We start from the raw sequence: 19,971 nt of genomic DNA on the forward strand, positions 1-19,971 counted from the left end.
TAAACATTACTTTAAAATTATGCAAAAAATCATAAATGAGTTTTGAGCCAAAACGGAGCTCTTAGGCCCCAATTTTTTAGAAATTCAAAAAATGACCCCAAACCGGCTCTGTCTAGAGTTCATTTTAACTTGAAATGTCTCAGGTTCAATCAAAAGCACCGCCACGTTTGACTGGGCCTTTTTTTTATATAGGCTCTGAAAGCTCTGAAGGCTCGTATTAACTAAAAACAATCATTCGACTCTTACATTAGTGAACCACAGTGAACTGTATTCTTACTTAACTATTCTAACTATTTTAAGCGAACTTCTGACAATTTGATGACTGGCCGATTTGGCCTCTGACTCTGCCTATTCTGGACACTTACATTGGCCAATCCGGGCCTCTGAGTGTAGCGAACTTTTTCCTATGAAGGTTAGTCGGAAATCTATTTTTAACCAAGTACCAACTGTGGCTTGATCCTACCTATAAACATCTTCGGTGCCATGATGACCGATATTTTTGGCGTACATAGCTGACTTTAAAAACGCCAGCATACTGAGCCTTTTCTTTTTTTAGCGCCCGATTCGTTCCAGAACTGGTTTGTTTATTACAGAACATAGCCGTTGGAATGAACTTCTTCTGCTCAGCGAACTTGTGATATCGTCAAGTGTTCCCCAAGGTAGCCATCTTAGACCACTTTTGTTAAATTTCTTCGTTATTTAGAGAATAGCTTTCCAATTACTGTCCCACACAGATGACTAAATACTTTTAGTGGCTTCAAACTAGATAAAACAGTTTCATCACACAGGACCTCCATTATAAAACTTCAAAGGGACTTCGGATACTGAACAGCAGAGAAAAACATCAAATGAATAATTTTAAAATATTATTTCCAATTTCATTTTATTGTGTTATAAAGTTTCGCATTCGCACAAACAAGACCGAACGACCAATAAAAAAAAAAAGGCTTTAGTATATTCGTCTTCGAAATCACATTTGTTTTTTTTTCTTCATCCCTTATTTTGTTACTGTTGGTCAAATAATTTAGACATTATCTTAAGGTGTTGTATGAAGATAGACGGACTTCTCAACGAGAGAAAATAGAGTTGTTGGTTTATATATTTACATAGGGGAAATTGTCTGTATAATATTCTGATTTTGGTAGTATTTTAGTTGACTTTCTATAGTCTATATTTTTACACATAGCTCCATCTGTTTGTATTGTATTTAAAACTGTCGGTTTGTAACTGACCTAAGAGTAGTTTATAAATGTTTTTAACTGTTCTTAGACAAACTTGTATAATTTTGTGTTCGATTCTGCCAAATTTTTATCCTGGTCTTTACAAACTAAGCGAGTGGTTGTGATGTAAAGTAGCTGAACTATTTCGAATTTATGTTCTGTATTTCTATGTATGTACTGCTCATTTTCGTATACTGTTTTGGTTTTGTTTGTGTTTGAATTTACTATTCATCTAGTTTATGTATGGGTTAGTTGCAAATAAATAAATAACTTAAGTGGGCGGGCGAGTGCTTCAAATTTATGTGCACAGTTGTACATCGCGGGGCGGTTTGATTGATGATTTTTTTGTTATTATTGATTGAGTTGGTTTGAGATTTCACTCTCGGTACTGTGTAAAGATTTTTGGTCTATTGTAGCAGAAACTAACGGCGAATACTGATTTGTTTTGTATTTATTATATTCTGTGAATAATTGATCCACTGAAGGTTTATGTTCAATGTTGTCGGCATAGAGTTTATTTTTAAGAACATTGTTCTGGGGGTGAGTAGATAACAAGGTGAGAGAAAGGCAACTTTTACTTTAATTTTGATTCGCTAATTTAGTTAAATGAATTCGATTCGAACAGCCGAACCTTAAATTAATACGGCACTTGTTTTCCAATATTTAAAACGATTTTTTTTCTAGAAGAAGGAAGTTTTCCAAAATTCATCTTTAATGTAAGGAACCGCAATAGGAAGCCGTGCAACAGAATTTAGTTTATAATTTTTTTGCAAATAATTAAAATTTGGTGAATTAAAATCAAAAATTTTAATGTTCAAAATCTAAATTTAAAGCAATGTTATAAAAAAAAAATTGTTCAAAAAAATCAGCTTTAAACAAAACGAAAATAGTCACAATCGTCAACAAAAGTTAGGTTTAATCTGTTGCATGTTTGTGCTTCCTCTGCTAAATGTTATAAAGAATCTAAGCCAAATGTTGGTTTTTTTTCAAAGCGAAACGAAACTCAAAACCTTAAATTATCTATCCTACACAACTAAATAATGAAAATAAAACAAGAAAACAAAATCACAGTGTCAATGCTTAGCTAAATTATCGCTCTTAATATAGTTTTCAATATAGTTTCAATTTCCGGGGTTAATAATTTTATGTTGTTTTAGTGGCGGGTGGATTTTTATCTACACTTTTTGTGTCTCTTAGGAAGCATTTTCATTTTAAAAAAATATTCATGTTAACCTCTTAAGTATAAATATTTATAGTTCCGTCTCTAAACTTGGCAAACTCACTTAAAAGGCAAGCATAACTGACTTAAAATGGTTCCCGTGTGTGTAGAGTGTTACGAATACATAGTAATTATAAGTAGGCACACGATCGAAATCAATTTCAGTCCTTTTCCGTAAGGCAATGTTTCTCGACAAGCTCAAACGCGCTCTGCTCAGGGCGTTAGTATTTGTCGTTTTACAATTTCCGGTTGTTGGTCCTTTTTTTCCGAAAATTTTAGTCGTTCTTTTTGTTACAATACAAAAGAGTTAAAACACGCTTCGCTTTTTTTGCAGTTGAATAAGACACAATTCCAATGAACAATCGACTATCGATTAAGTATAATCTATCAATCACGCCTTTGTTTTTAGATGTTAAATTTATTAAAACTACTAGAGGGTAACAAATCACTTCTTTTTTAGTTGAGTAGTTTTCGCGATTATGGAAAATGGACAGCTAAACGCTAAGGGGAAAAATTGTCATTATTTGGTTTCTTCTATTCTTTCGATCATCATGTAATGGGTAAGAGTGGACTTTGAAATTTTATGAGTAAAAGATTGATCTTGACATGTCACGCCTAGGAGCTGAACGCTCAAGAATGGATCAGAGAGAGGTTGCAAACCACACACACGCACACCAGAAAAAATATAACCCTATTCTCACACATTTTACTATCATATCATAAACTAACAAGGAACTCTGTTGAAGTTTTATTTATCTATTTCTTTTGCAACTTATTAATATTGCAATTCTTGTACTTGATACTGCAGATAAGTTAGAGAAACTAAAGAAAACTACAATATATTATGACTTGTTCGTGAATGATACACTATATTTTGAAGGGAAATTCGAAATCAAAATGGTTACTTCTGGCTTGTTCGGAGTAGATTTATGTAAGTTTATAAGGTGAACTTCCTATCTGACTAACTCTGTACTATGTGTAACTGTCATTGAATGTAAATCACGAAGATTCTACAATAAACATCTATTTATCTATCGGGTTGCATTTGGTAGTGTAGACTATCTCAGATGGGGTACTGACTTGAACTTGTTTGAGAAGCTGGTAAGGAATTTGCTATGTAGAATTCTTTTGGTTTGACCGTATGTTTCTGATAAAAAAATTGAGACTAGATTCATATAGGAGGTTGGATCCAATGGATAATTCCAATTTTGAGGAATACTGGAATGTTGTTAATTGGTTTTGTTATTATTTTTAGGTTTTTTCATTCCGTTTCAAAAAAATTCCTCGACAAATAATTTGCCAACTATCCCGATCTAGTCTTACCTCACAGCTTCTCTCAAATCTGTTTCACCTGGACAAATGCTACTTCTACTACTGCAGCTGTCAACTCTCTGATCCAATTCTCTACTGAGCGTACCACTACTACTAATACCGGACGTCTCCTGATCGACGAATCCGCTGCTGGATTGATGTTCTTCGACATCCATCGATTTGCTACGATATTTGGCCGGCTTCTCGAGCAGCCGAGGGTTTTCGATGAGCAATTGGTACAGCTTGTTGACCTGTACTTGATTCGGGGGGTACTGCGGTTGGGGTTGTTGTTGACTACTCACTGCAGCCTCCATCGATGAAGCCCCCAATGAAGAGGGCGTATTCGAGGATGGATGGATGAAGGTGGGGAAAGTTTGCGACGTTGCCATTCGAGAGACAATCGAAGGTGGAGGAGGCAGATCATCACCGTACACGATCTTCTCCGGGTTAGTTTTGATCAGAATGGCCGATGTTGCATTAACCGGAGGTATTGGAGGCGGTGGTTCAATACGTGGATCTGCATCCGGATCGATATCGTCGTAGGAAGCAAACTGATCACCGTCTCCTGCTAGATTAACAGACTTTCGGTTCAACGATTGGAGCAGACATTTCAGGTCATCGTGACTGTGTCGGTGAGCGTTCGTGGAACCAGTTGCCGAGCCACAATCTCCTCCTGTGCCCGAATCCTTCGACGATAGATCATCATCCATGTCATCAGATTCGGCTTCGGCCCTTCGACGCGGCTTCGGTGGCACTTTTGGAACCACTGTATAGTAGCAGCGATTCGTCAAATTAGCATTTTCATCATCGTCATCCACATTGGTTGTAGCCTCATTAGGAACCATTGGAATCAAAAACTCCAAATATCCCGCAGGAGTTGTCGAAATCTCCACTCCACTTCGAACAATCAAATTCTCCTGATTCGCCTCCATATTAGAACTCAAATCCATATCTCTTCCACTCATGCCGGAGCTATTTGATCGATTCCCTCCATTCTGTTTCCGAACTCGATGCATAATCACCAGCCATATCAACGAAGTCAATATCGCACAACAAATCACCGTAATCACAATGATCGCTATAACGTCCCTATTCTGCATAACATGACCAGTGTAAACTTTATCGCTAACTCCATTCCCGAAAACCTCATGGATCATTTCCGGTCCCTCGATAACACTCAGCTTCATCGATCCCCGTTCACTTCCGAACTCATTCTCCAACCGACACTCATAGTCTCCAGCGTCATCATAATCAGCCTCAACAATGATCAACAACTGATTCTCAGCCGTGAAGAAATGTCGCTCCGTCACCAGAATCGTTTCTCCATCCTTAAACCAGTGAATCATCGGCTTCGGATAACCGGAAGCCAAACACTCCAGAACACACGTCTTGCCAAACTCGGCACTCTTCGATTCCAGCGGTCTCAGCAATGTCGGTGACTCAAACACCTCAACCTGGGCACTGGCCCGGATCACCCCGGCAGGGTTCTCCGCGGTGCAAGTGTAAATCCCCATGTCCACCAGCTGAGCATTCACAATATAGAACGCATCCTCATCCGGTACCACGTGCATCCTTCGCTCCTTAGCCGCCGGAAAATCATTGCCCCCATCCTTTTCCCAAGCTATTTGCGGCTTCGGATCCCCAACAGCCGAGCAAGCCAACCGGGCCATCTTCCCCGACTGTACGCTAATATTCTCCGGAGTCTTCCTGAACTTGGGATAAGTTGCGACCGTCACCTTAACCTTCTGCGAGTAAACCACCCCGTACCCATTGGTTATGATGCACTGATATTTTCCGGCACCAGCATCCTGAATATAAGGAATCGTCAAATCGGTACTGCCAACAGTTCCATTTTGGTTGTTGATTTGTCGCACGGTAAAAGCACTGTCCGGCAACTCTAGATTGTCGTGTTTCCACTTGAAGGACATCACGTCGGCTGCGGTACTGGTGGCGGTGCAGCTGAGCGTAACGTTCGTTCCACGGATTCCGAGCTGCGATTTCGGTTCGTCGATCAGGTGCGGCTTCGGGGAGTCGTCTGGAAATATAAAATTATGATCCTGTTTTATTTTTAATGCAAAAAATACAAATCTTTAGCTTTCAATAGCGTAATGACTGTTTGAAAAAAAAATCTTACTATTATTATATTCATTAGCTCACTAGTTTTCTCTAAGGTTGAAACTCATAATTAATTCTATTTTGTGGAAACCCGGACGGCCCATTTTAAGAGTTCATATCAAGATTTACGCACAACTGACCTGATTGCTATCTAGATGCTAGAAAGGTCAGTTGTGCTAGCGATTGCTTATCATCGCTTACAAGCTACTTGGCTTTCCGACATTTTAGGATGCTACATATTCCACCACTAAAACCTGCGTTTTCAACTGCTTATGGGCCCAGATACATACATTTGAAAATGGAAAAGGGATAGAGCGAGAGTTAAACTTGCGGTTAGCAAGAGTGTCCGCCGCCCACTACTATCACAGAGGAGTTCATTAGCTAAAGGAGCCAGCCATTAGGCAGAGACGAGCCAAGGCGGATTCTGAGAGAGTTACTCTCGGAGCCATAACGAGTCACGAGCTGCGCTGCGGTTAGTCGGAGGATGATTGCACTTCGGGGAAGGTTGTTTGGGCAACGCGTCAGTTGCCAGCTTCACCCTATTGCCGACTTCAGAGCCAACCTGAACAACAAATACCCCAGGGGATCGAGATTGAAAGGAGAAACTCGTTTCAAAAGCTCATCTTGGGATATTCTGCTGTGCTGCAGTTAGCATGCAATAGCTTATTTCTGATAGCTGGAAGAGTTTGTTGATGCTTCGGCAACATTCTCAATCTGCGAATTAAGAGGAGGTGTTGAAACGCATGATTTGGCAATTCGTGTATTGACGATCGCTGGTTGCACTAGCAATCGCTTGTATAGAGTGTACGTAGGACCTTACTTACAATACGAATGAAAATAAACTCTATTCCACCACTGAAACCTGGAGCGGGATTATGGAACTCGAAACAATCGAGTTTCGTTCGATTCGACCAACTTTGGCATTACCGATCTCGATTCGAATGGAACGTTTTGAGATGATCTACTACCCGATTTACTCGAAATCTAATACGTTAAAATTTAGAACTCGAACGAGATTCGTAATACTGATTCTAATCCGATTCGAGTTCAACTCGAAACGGGTAACTCGAATCGAATATGATTCATAATTCCACCCCTGCATTTTCAACACTGTTGAATGTAAGCATGCAGTTGATGATCTTGATTAAAAAGTTCCTATACCTTGTGCAACGAATAGATTCTGTTAAAATGCACTATCGATTCACGAGGTCAAGGGTACAGCGAAGAAAGAAGCTTGAATTATGTATGTGTATTCTCGAAGAATTCATACAGCCGAAGTTCTCAGATGTGAGAAATTAAAGGTAATGATTCCGTAAACTGCGATAATGTTAAAATTTAGAGTTGGAATCAGTTCTTCGCAGCTTACCTTGAATGAAGGTGGAAAACCATTGCTGGAGAAAACTCTCGAGGAAGAGAGGCTAATGACGTCGTCATCGTCGGGAAACTTCCGAATCGTAGCGTTAAAAGTCCGATTGAGCGCTGTACCAGGCGCAAATTTAGAATAAGCGACACTGGACAGAGCACATAAGTTCACTTGGGTATCCCGAGATGGCCGAACAGAAAAACAAATTGACCACATCTGTATCAGCAGAAAATGGAGAAGGAACCTTGTTGTCCGCAACAAACGTAGCGCAGACATTGCATCTGACCATCCCCTCGTCCTTAGTGAGATAGGAATGAGAGTTCGCGTGTCCAACGACGAGAGGAGAAAGTCGGACATCGTGACGTTTGCCGACTGGAGAATCCAGAGGTGAAAAGGGCAAACGTTGAACTGCTTGAATCCCGAGCCTCGGGATTGCCGACAAACAGAACAGTCGAAGAACAGTGGTGTGGAATCAAGAATGCCTTTATCACAACGAGGAAGTAAGGATAAGTGCATGGATGTCGTATGAAACTTGGAGGATGGTCGATGATCGGAGAAAGGCGAAAGTCGGAATTGAACAGGTGTGTACCGGATCAGCCAAACCAGTCGCCCGCTTACTATATGCGGAGCTGGAAAAGGCAATTATACGATCTTGTAGACGAAACGATAGAGCCTGAACAAACTCCCTAGTCGAAGAGAAAGAATGAGCCGCCACCATTGGAGCTATCCGGTTACTAGGTATATGGCATTTCTCGCCGCCATAGTTTTGCCAGAACGAATGCAAGAATGCCGCTGAAAGACCGAGCTATTGACAGATTGAACAAATCAGCTCAAACTCAAGCTCAGCACTTCGATCAACTCTTCCGAGTCACGAATAGCAATGGCCAACAGAACCCGCAACTACATATTCTCGTCATTGGTGACTTCAATATGTCCGGTTTAAAGTGGTGCCCCAAACATGGTAGCTTACCACGTAAGTGTATCCGAACCCTGTACGCTCTACATTCTCGGCGCCTTCAAACATTATACTAGACTACCTGTGTTCGGCAACCTTGCGTCAAGTTACAGACAGAATTACTAACGAAAACGGCCGTATCTTGGATCTCTCCTAGCCAAGGGTCTCGTGTTCCGACCATTGATTCGGCTCCTGCTCCGTTCGTTAAGGCAGTTCAGCATCATCCAGCTTTACTGATCTCGCTCGAGGTCACTGGATTGCATGCTTCGAAAAATCAGCACCTCTCTATCTCGACTTCAAGAAAAAGGATTTAGATGCTATCACCCATGGTGACCAGGAACCATCGACTGGGAATCTGAACTTGATCCATTGAATCCCAATGTTGCGGCCGAAACCATTTCGCATATCTTAAATTACGTTATCGACCACCACGTGCCGAAGCGAACGACTTCCGGGAATTTGAGGACATCATAAGCTCAAATTCTCCCAATCTAAGGATGTATATTAGACTAGTAGACTAGACTAGACTAGTTTAAAACGATTAATGCCTGTTTTACTGACTCCTGTGAGACTCATGTTTCAAGCTTCTCTTGTCAGAGCCACCTATCCCTCACTGTGGAAGGAAGATTACATGTTTCCGGTCCATAGAAAGCGGGATCCCAACAACCATAGAGGAATTTCTGCTTTAAGTGCAATCTTCACATTATTTGAATAAGTCGTTATGGATCCGATTTTCTCATACTGTATGCAAAATTTTTCAATCGATCAGCACGGTTTTATGTCCAAACACTCCACGACAACTAACCACGAAAGCTTTGCGACTAAGACTCGAACTGGCGCCATTAATACCGATTTGTCAGCAGCGTTTGATAAGGTGAACCACTATATCGCCATTGGTAAGCTTGAACGCTTAGAATTCTGCGGAACTTTACATGGCTGGTTCCGCAGTTTGCACTGGAGACACTCTCTCCGGCCAGTTCTTTGCCTCCTCCGGTGTGCCCCAAGGTAGTCTCCTAGGACCGATTATCTTCTTAATCTATTTTTACGATGTGCTCTCACTCCTCGACAGCCCGAAACTTTGTTATGCTGTTGATCTTAAACTGTTCTACACCATAAACGACATATTTTCGCACAGTGGTACGACATGAACTGCCTGCCTCTGAATCACAGTAAATGTGCAGTCACCAGTTTCACTCGAAGACGGCAGCCTTTTTGCGCGGAGTACTTCTTAAGAGATGAGTCCATTGCGCGGGTGGACCACATCAATGATTTGGGCGTAATACTCAACCGTAAGCTGGAATTCTTAACACATACAACTACGTCGTCGATAAAGCTTCTGGAAGCCTCGGATTTTTATTTCGAGTGGCCAAGTAATTTAAGGACGTGTGCTGTCTGAAGAGCCTGTATTGCAGCATAGTTCGATCCATCCTTGAATGCGCATCAGTTGTCTGATGTCTCTACTACTAGAACGAGCGGCTCGAGGCTATCCAGAGGCGCTTTTTGCGTCATGCCCTCAGACACCTTATCTGGAAAGACCCGTTCCACATGCCAAGCTACGAACATCGATTTCGTCTCATAGACATGGATATTGTTCAAGCCCGAAGAAATGCAACGCGGGCTTCTTTTGTCGCCGATCTACTGACATCGCGAATCGATTGTCCTACGCTACTGGAAGCTCTTAGTGTAAGACCCCATGAACTGAGAAAACAGGACCTTCACCTGTATGTTCCCATTCGATTGAACAAACATGGAGCCAATAGTGCATTCATCGGTGATATGAAAACGTTCAACCGCTTTTCCGAGCTCTTCGACTTTGACGTTTCGAGGGATTTTTTACGAAGAACAGTTATAAGAATATCGAGAAATTGCCAGCAGTGGAGACCTTTTATCTCAGCCCTATGCGTCGTAAAATCGGCGCCGGACCGTTAGGAGAATATCTTCTTGTGAGAAGGATATCTTCACCACTTGGAGTAATAGTGTCTTTTCCCAATTATCGAAGCTGCGGGGACGTGTAAAACTACTGTGCCCACGGTCAATTGCTCTCGGCCAACTCTCATGTGTACACGGTGGGCAAACGCGAGAACCCTCGAGTCTTCGTAGTGAGATATCAATCCTTGAGTCACCAAGAGGAGAGGTTGGTATGTTGAACTCCGATTCATTACGAGAAATTGTCAGATCAGAAGTCGATAGAGGAGAGATTAGAGGCTTCAATCGTCAAGCGGAGGAGTATGCATGTTAACTTTGAGTCATTATTGTGAGGAGAGATCAAGTCTTGAGTTGTGTAGAGATGAGGTCTGTAGGCATTAACCTCAAGTCATTCGAAGGCGAAGGCGATGTCAGATCTTGAGTCACCAGAGACAAGATCAGGCATTGCGTCGTGTAGAGGAAAAGTATGGATGTGTGGGTCAACCTTGAGTCATTACGAAAGAAAGTCGATCCTTGAGTCGTTAGGGGAAAGATCATAACTTGCACGTGGAGAGGAGAAGTACGGTATATCTCAAGCCATAACGAGAAGATGTTAGTCGTCAGAGGAGAGATCAGGCCACGAATCGTCAAGAGGAGAGGTACTGCTTAACGTGATTTTGTTACCGAGTATGCCGTAAAATGTACTAGTGCTAGTATGATCTCTCACTATCAAAAGACAGTTCAAAAGAAGTTAGAGAAGGCAGTTAGAGAAGGGATCCATGCAAGGTTGCCAAAAACACAGAAAAATCTATAATTTCACAAAATTAGGAGTAAATTGTGGTTACAGAACATGTTCTTAAACATTTTCACATATAAATCGTGGATTTTCAAACCTCATCCCTCAAAATGTAAATACAGATAATTGTAATAAAATGTTCTGGAAGCTCTTTGGCCCTCACAATTTGACACCAAGTCTCCTAGAGGCTTCATCGACTGCCTCATCAGTGCGTGTCTCTAACTACTGTATTCCGTGGAGAATAAAGCCAAGATCTTTGATGCAATCTATCCAAGCAATATGGTCTAACCTCCGAGAATGTAGTCCGCAGAAAAAGACTGCTGCTTGCATGATAAAGTTGTCCAAGGTCCTTAAAACCAACAACAAAGTGAACTGAAAGGTTAGTCGTACCTGAATTGAGTTTTTTTGCAATGTTACTCGAAAATTTTGTGCTCAGTGTTTTTAATCCTCTACTGCATGAGTTATGAAAGCATACATACATATTTAGAAGGGAAACAGTTTAGAACATGATAAGCAGTTGAAGGAAAAGTGTTGTTCAGTCTTTCGGATAAACCACGACAGTTTAAGATCCATAGGCTTCCAATTCAAATTCAATGCTCTTACACAAAAAAATTGTTTTAAAATTCTATGCCATATCAATACTTACAGCATGAAAAGTTGGACGCGCTCAGGCTCCGGATCAGCTGACCCCTCAGCCAAATCGGATAACTACATTCAGCATCCAGCTGGAAGATATCTTGCCGCTCCTTGATCCACGCGTAGAACCAGGCCAGATTGCAATCGCACAGCAGATTGGTCGAGTTCATGATCAGATTCTGGAAATGGATGAGAAATATATTAATTAAGTGGTTTTATGAACTTGATTTTTCATTAAAAGTACCGTCAGTCGAACAGTATCCTTAAAGGCGTTGCTCTGGATCGACGAAATGTTGTTCTGGCTGAGCTCCAACAGCGTTAACGATTTAAGTCCAATAAACGCGTTCCGGCTTACGGATTTGATTTCGTTGGAGTTCAAGTACAGTTTCTCCAGTTTAGCTAATCCGAAAAAGGGTCCCCTCATATCCTCAATGGTCCAGGAAATTCGGTTGAAGCCTAAATTCAGTTCCTCAAGATTCTTGCTGCTGTTGAACGTTCCCTCACCAATGGCGGAAATCTGGTTACCTTCCAGATTAAGAGACCTCAACTGCGACAGCTCTTCGAAGGTGTTTTTATCCAGTGACTCCAGACGATTGTGGGACAGATCCAGGGTGACCAGCCTTGGCGCAAACTCCCATCCGTCTTGTTCGATTTCCGAAATGGCATTCTTGGACAGGGCCAAATTGGTCAGACTCGTCAGGTTGAACAGTCCTCCCTTCCGGATGCTGGTGATGCTGTTGTTGTTCAGTTCCAGGGTAGTAATCGTGGTAAAGCCGTGGAAAACGCCATCCAGAAGGTTTGTAATGCGGTTGTTGTTCATCTTAAGACTTTTAACCTGGTTCAGGTTCTGGAAGGTCAAACTTTGGACCTCCTCGATGAGATTGCTGTTGATTTCCCTACGAGTGAATAAAAAATAAATTATTTATTTGTTTTGTTCTGCTTACTTTTTTATATCTGAAAAATCTGATGTCTTTCAAAATTTGCCACATCATAAGAGTCTTTTTCTTATTTTACTTCGACAATTGTCAAAAATTTTGACAATTTTGACAATTTTGACAATTTTGACAATTTTGACAATTTTGACAATTTTGACAATTTTGACAATTTTGACAATTTTGACAATTTTAACAATTTTGACAATTTTGACAATTTTGACAATTTTGACAATTTTGACAATTTTGACAATTTTGACAATTTTGACAATTTTGACAATTTTGACAATTTTGACAATTTTGACAATTTTGACAATTTTGACAATTTTGACAATTTTGACAATTTTGACAATTTTGACAATTTTGACAATTTTGACAATTTTGACAATTTTGACAATTTTGACAATTTTGACAATTTTGACAATTTGGCAATTTTGACAATTTTGACAATTTTGACAATTTTGACAATTTTGACAATTTTGACAATTTTGACAATTTTGACAATTTTGACAATTTTGACAATTTTGGCAATTTTGACAATTTTGATAATTTTGATAATTTTGACAATTTTGACAATTTTGACAATTTTGACAATTTTGACAATTTTGACAATTTTGACAATTTTGACAATTTTGACAATTTTGACAATTTTGACAATTTTGACAATTTTGACAATTTTGACAATTTTGACAATTTTGACAATTTTGACAATTTTGACAATTTTGACAATTTTGACAATTTTGACAATTTTGACAATTTTGACAATTTTGACAATTTTGACAATTTTGACAATTTTGACAATTTTGACAATTTTGACAATTTTGACAATTTTGACAATTTTGACAATTTTGAAAATTTTGACAATTTTGACAATTTTGACAATTTTGACAATTTTGACAATTTTGGCAATTTCGACATTTTCGACAATTTTCGACAATTTTGACAATATTGACAATTTTAACAATTTTGGCAATTTTGACAATTTAGACAATTTTGACAATTTTGACAATTTTGACAGTTTTGACAATTTTGACAATTTTGACAATTTTCACAATTTTGACAATTTTGACAATTTTGACAATTTTAAACAATTTTAAACAATTTTGACAATTTTGACAATTTTGACAATTTTGACAATTTTGACAATTTTGACAATTTTGACAATTTTGACAATTTTGACAATTTTGACAATTTTGACAATTTTGACAATTTTGACAATTTTGACAATTTTGACAATTTTGACAATTTTGACAATTTTGACAATTTTGACAATTTTGACAATTTTGACAATTTTGACAATTTTGACAATTTTGACAATTTTGACAATTTTGACAATTTTGACAATTTTGACAATTTTGACAATTTTGACAATTTTGACAATTTTGACAATTTTGACAATTTTGACAATTTTGACAATTTTGACAATTTTGACAATTTTGACAATTTTGACAATTTTGACAATTTTGACAATTTTGACAATTTTGACAATTTTGACAATTTTGACAATTTTGACAATTTTGACAATTTTGACAATTTTGACAATTTTGACAATTTTGACAATTTTGACAATTTTGACAATTTTGACAATTTTGACAATTTTGACAAAATTTGACAATTTTGACAATTTTGACCATATTGATAATTTTAACAATTTTGACACTTTTGACGATTTTGACAATTTTGAAAATATTGTAAATTTTGACAATTTTGTCAATTTTGACAATTTTGGCAATTTTGACAATTTTGACAATTTTGACAATTTTGACAATTTTGACAATTTTGACAATTTTGACAATTTTGACAATTTTGACAATTTTGACAATTTTGACAATTTTGACAATTTTGACAATTTTGACAATTTTGACAATTTTGACAATTTTGACAATTTTGACAATTTTGACAATTTTGACAATTTTGACAATTTTGACAATTTTGACAAATTTGACAATTTTTACAATTTTGCCAATTTTGCCAATTTTGACAATTTTGACAATTTTGACAATTTTGACAATTTTGACAATTTTGACAATTTTGACAATTTTAACAATTTTGACAATTTTGTTTTGTTTATAAAAAATTTAAGTTACTTACAATCTTTTCAACGAGGAAAGTCTCTGGAAAGTTCCCTTGCCTAGGACGGTCAGCTTGTTGAAATTCAGATTCAGGAACTGCAAGTTATTCTTGGCCGGAAACGATAGGAACTGAACGTCTTTGATGTTGTTTCGCGAAAGATCCAGAACCCTGAGGCTGGCCAGAACCTGAAGCGCTTCCAGCTCGATCGAATCGATACCATTGTTGGCCAGCAGTAACCTTAGTAGTTTGTTCAGGCCTCGAAAGTTCGGTATCCGGCCAAGGTTGTTGTGATTAAGATTGCTGTTGAGTGAAGGTAACAATTAGGAGTGATAACATAATCCAGACGAGGTGTGATTAAGTCAACAATCACTTAGCCAATGGAGGCTAATCGATCAAACTATGTGGTATGTATGTTTACTTACAGTACTTGTAATTTGCTAAGGTTGGCCACCTGCGTCTGAACCTGGTCCGCTCCAAGTCGATTAGCCGATAGCTCCCTGCAAATGAAGATTAATCGAATGGTGAAAAAAATGAAACGAAATCTTTCCAGTCTTATCATTGCTGGGCGCATTTGGTCAATTATCGATAAATCATACTCATGGAACGGTAAACAAGTTGCGTTGAGGTGGTCACACCTTTCCTTGGAATCGAGGGAAAAATGTCAACCGTATCGGTCCCAGTTAAGACAGATCGCTCCGTCATTGATGGAATGCGGTAATTCGTAATTCATTACAAATAATAGGTAGGTACTGTGGTTGGCAAAAGGGCAAAATTTTTGTTCTGAACTCCCCTGAATTCTTGAAAGACCTTTAGGCTGCATCTGTCATACCTTCAGAGATACCGTAACGCACGAAATGCGCACCATCATTCATTATAAATTAATGATAGTTGTTGCGAAACCGAACGATTTACGTACTCGGATGGGAATTTCCAAGGTGTGTAAGTTCTACTAGCAATGCATTTCTAACAACAGGCAACGCAACGTTCGAATGATACGTGACAGTCTCGAGATAATTTAGGGTTTCGAACGAAAACGAGCCTTATCGGTTCAGGTGTAGATCACGCTCGAGAGTGATTTCCTGTGTATGGGGCACCGATTCGAGACTTGTGCCGTACTTTTGTCTTCAATCCAACAGTTTTGCGTAAGTTCTGTGTTGTAAACTGCAGATTTCACTTCAAACATTTTGTAACTTGACCTTCTTTATTAATAATCATACATGCCAATTCAAAAGAAAATATCTTAAATCTCCTTCATGGATAAATTTCATAAATTAATACAACTCGAATTTAATATTTCGGTTGAATATTACCTACTGTAAAAAACGTGACATAAAAATTGGCAAACTCAAGAGAAAAACAACAACGCAAACATCCATCGTTTGCCAGTTCGTGACCAATCGATTGGTAGTAGTTGGGCACCTTCTTGGTCGCAGAAAACGAAAACGAAAAACGAAACATCAACGAATTCCGAGGAAAAGGTCAGTTTTGGCCGAAAATCACACCGATTCGTTAATTAGTAATACACCATCCGCGCGAAGCGTTTCTGCGGCTAATATTTGCAATTGCAATTAGTCACATTCCTTCGGACCAGCTAGGAAGGGAGGACCATTTGCATTTGGTTCCACTAAATAATCCGTACGTCTTTCCAGCATGCTTGCAAAAATGTAAGCGACGCGAAAGAGTTGAGACAGATCGACAAAATTAGAGATGGAAGATGGAGAGTTTATTCACACCTTACTTGTCAGAATGATTGACACCCGTCGCGTCGGAGACTTTCAGGAAGCTGAAAGTTGTTGGATTTATCCCAGTTAAGTAGCTGGTAGGTTCTGAACATTTCAGGAAATAGGAAGCCTACAGGAAAGGGTGCATTAGTTCCAAAAGGTGCAATTTTATGCACCACTAACAAGGTATGATTCTATAGAGTGTTGGAACCGTGTAGTGAATATTGCCCATGAATAATCTCCTAATTAGGCTGAACAACCATGAAAACTGGTATGTCCGAGAGGTGCAATATCCGTTTTAAGTGGGACATCGAATAACGAACAAACATTGTTATGTAACTACTTATTGACATCAAATTGAACTGAGCAAAAGTTGCAGCTTTTCACGATAGTTAGAAGAAAAAATAGTTGTCCCTATGATTAAAAATCATGAGAGGCGATTAAGAGGAGATTAATAATCGTATTTTTTTTTTTTCATTCTGGTTACCTTGACGAATAAAATTACTATTGAATAAAAAAACGCACGTATTATGTTGATTAAATTTACTTAGAGAAATTGTAGATATTGTTGAATATCATGACAAACATGAATTAGAAACTCTAAGTAGGGTGATGTGACGTGTTTGTTAGCTTGGAATAGCATCAAAAGCTCTGAAATTGCCTAACGAATAAATTCAAAAAACTTCCATAGGTGACACTTGTTAACGTTTCTAAACTCCAAAATTGTAGTGAATAATGAAACACAGAAGAAAATGTTCCTTTAAAGTTCATTGCAGAAGATAAAAGCCTCCAACTCGAGCTGAATTTCCAGTCGAAACCTTTTTTTACTTTTTAGCCCCTGAGTTTATGCACCAAATCGTTGCCCGATTGAGCTGAGTATGAAGGAAATATGCCATGAATAGTCTGAATACTGTAACGATTCAGTTTATTTTTTGTTTTTTAAAGACATCCCGAGCAACCAAAAGTCCCATAAAACAGGTACAAAAACGCTTACTCAGCCCCATCATTGATATGTAGTACGTTCTATGCAGCTCAAAATTTAAGTTCTTATTGATACTTTCAAGTTCAAGTCTTAATGATCTTCTATTCAGCTTCCAGCGGCCTTTTAATTCAGCTTCCAAAAAATCGCAATATGAGCAAAAAAAATTCTGTCTATCTCAACTGCACCCTTGGCTTCTGTTCATATCACCTTTTCTTGATTATTTACTATGCTGGATTCCAAACTTGACAAATTGCTCAATCGCTTCTATCCTACATTTCCTAAATATATCGCATCAGAATGGTCAATCAATTTCCAAATTACTTATTGAAAAAAAACTTGCCCGTCTTGGAGATCGAACCCGACCTTCGTGGTGAGAATCAAACACGCTACCACAAGACCACACCTAGATGTTGTTCTAACTGAAACTAAAACTCGGTGTGGTGATTTGATTTTGAAAGCACATCAATGCACTTTTTGTGACTTACCATCCCTCTTAGAGCACTTTTGTGCCCTTTATGTGACTTACCAAATCCCATTTTGAGCACTTTTGTGCCTTTTATGTGACTTAAGTCCCGTATAACGTACGTATAAATCACTTTTGCAACTTTCAAGTTCGTTAATGAGTACATATAGTTCACTCATGGAAGTTGGGCAAAACAAGTCACATACTAAGTACATATCGATCACTTTTGCAACTTTCACGTTCATTAATAAGTACATAAAGTTCACTAAAGGGAATTGGGCAGTTGATTCTCTTTGTCAGCCAATATGTAACTTTAATAAATTTTCCTCCAGCGGTAAATAAATTTGACATTTGAGTCATAATACTTTATCAAACTGCTGAATTTCTTCATAAACACAACGTGGAATGATAAAACAAAGAATCTGGGCTGAATTTGAATCCAAAATATAGGGCTTCTCAATCAAAAATATTTTTTTTTATCAGTCAAACACAATATTTCCAGTTTAAAGTCGTCGATGGCAGCATTATCTTGCTGTTAACCCGAATTGAGACCCATTTTTGACTATTCGGGATTAATTAAGGTGGATGATTCTGATCAAGAAATGAGTACATGGTTGGTACCACGTGAACGCCTTGGAAATTCTAAGATCACTGATTGAATCAAGGTCGCTGAAAAGGGAATTTCTAATAACGGTAATCTGAATAACTGTGTACATTCCTATGGAAAATGATGGACCAGATGGCTATTGGTGTTATTGGTATAATTTGCAATTGAATCGGAAGTTGAGATGAGCAGAAACTTCGGCAGTAGGTAGTATATTCTGGCACTTGTGAGTTTTTGGAAACCCAGAATAACTTGCTTGAGCGTGATCTCCAACAAAACTATGTTGGAAAACGAATTCGAAATTATGGATATGGGCCTGAAGAATAGACTCGTTAAGTTAATACTGAGATTTTAATTGGTGTAAACTGCAAGATAGTGCTGCCATCTACGACTTGAAACTGGAAAAAGTGTGGTATGCGGAAAAAAAATCTAAGTTGTTCAATTCCAACCTGTTTTATATGATTCAAAATTGACCCATAACGATCTAAACATCATTTCACTTCATGTTAATGAAAAAATTAAGCAGTATTATAACTTTAATGTCAAATACCTAAACTCTGGAGGAAAATTTCTTTGAAAAACCCTCTTTAAGAACCTTGGTATTGCTAGAAAACGCCTAAAAATGCATTTATCTATTCAAAAAGTTCGTAGAAGCATTTTTTTTTCTTAAAATTTACTTTGTAAAAGTGCATAGCTTTTGTAAAGTAAGTTTTAAGATGATTTCTGTAGAAAAACATACATAAGTGGTACTATTCTTATTTCGCACCTTTTTTCATTTTTTTTTTGGTCCTCAACGCTAATTGCTTCATCCAACAAAAGAAAACTTATGCTTGATTTATCCGTTGAACAGTTTAAAACAAACTGTAGAAGAAAATTTTAATGATTTTCAATCGTTCATATTTTAACAAGCAAAACTCATAGTGGAACTATTCTTATTTCGCTCACAGTACAACGCTTTAAAAAGCGAAATTCCACAATTCTTGAAAATTGATTTTTAATAATATATCAAATTCAGGCTTCATACAAGAACATTTGTGAGATTTTGGTATTAAAGATTTTAATTTATTTAACAACTTTGAAGAAGACTGCAAACCGTTTTACCTTGAACTTCAAGAAAAAACTAAGAATTTTTTGGCTTAAATTTCCTTTAAAATTTGCTCAAAATTCTCTTTTTTCTAAATCAGCGAAACGAAAACTGCTTCAACTTCAAGCCAAAACTACTCGCAGTCTTCGGGAAAATTGATTGAAATTAATTTTGTACATGCTCGATTCGCAAAATCCAACATAACTGATAGGGAGCCCAAACAATTGCAGCATGTTCTGTAACTGACCGGACAAGTGCGCAGTAGAGTGACTTCAAGCATAATGGGTCTCTGAACTCTCGTGCTACTTTGGAGATGAAGCCAAGCTGACGATTCGCCTTTCTTATAACTGAAGTTCTTGACTATCTAAGCTGAGCATCTAGGATAACTCCAAGGTCGTCAACTTCAAATACCCTGTCAAGGCGCTGGTTATCGATGTTATAATCATATAAAATTAACGTTTTCTTTTTATGGAATGTTATATCGGAGCACTTGGAGACGCTGACTGATAGCTTATTAAGTCTACACCATTCACCAAAGTGATCTAGTAAAGATTGAAGGTGTGCACAATCGACAGTGGATTCAACTGGAACG

General features: G+C 38.2%; 1 protein-coding gene across 1 annotated transcript in view; it reads right to left on the minus strand.

Moving 5' to 3' along the window:
- Window positions 1-849: 849 nt before the first annotated feature.
- The window catches only part of LOC129746446 (leucine-rich repeats and immunoglobulin-like domains protein 2), a 45,729-nt gene continuing 26,607 nt past the window's right edge, over window positions 850-19,971 (minus strand). Inside the window, exons 2-6 of the mRNA XM_055740094.1 lie at window positions 14,948-15,022; window positions 14,544-14,825; window positions 11,765-12,416; window positions 11,531-11,699; window positions 850-5,785 (exon numbers count right to left, since the gene is read on the minus strand). Coding sequence (XP_055596069.1) covers window positions 3,759-5,785; window positions 11,531-11,699; window positions 11,765-12,416; window positions 14,544-14,825; window positions 14,948-15,022 — 3,205 coding nt within the window. The 3' untranslated portion in view covers window positions 850-3,758. The remainder of the gene's footprint in view (window positions 5,786-11,530; window positions 11,700-11,764; window positions 12,417-14,543; window positions 14,826-14,947; window positions 15,023-19,971) is intronic.

The sequence above is a fragment of the Uranotaenia lowii genome, chromosome 2, assembly GCF_029784155.1.
Source record: "Uranotaenia lowii strain MFRU-FL chromosome 2, ASM2978415v1, whole genome shotgun sequence".
Classification (NCBI taxonomy): domain Eukaryota; kingdom Metazoa; phylum Arthropoda; class Insecta; order Diptera; family Culicidae; genus Uranotaenia; species Uranotaenia lowii.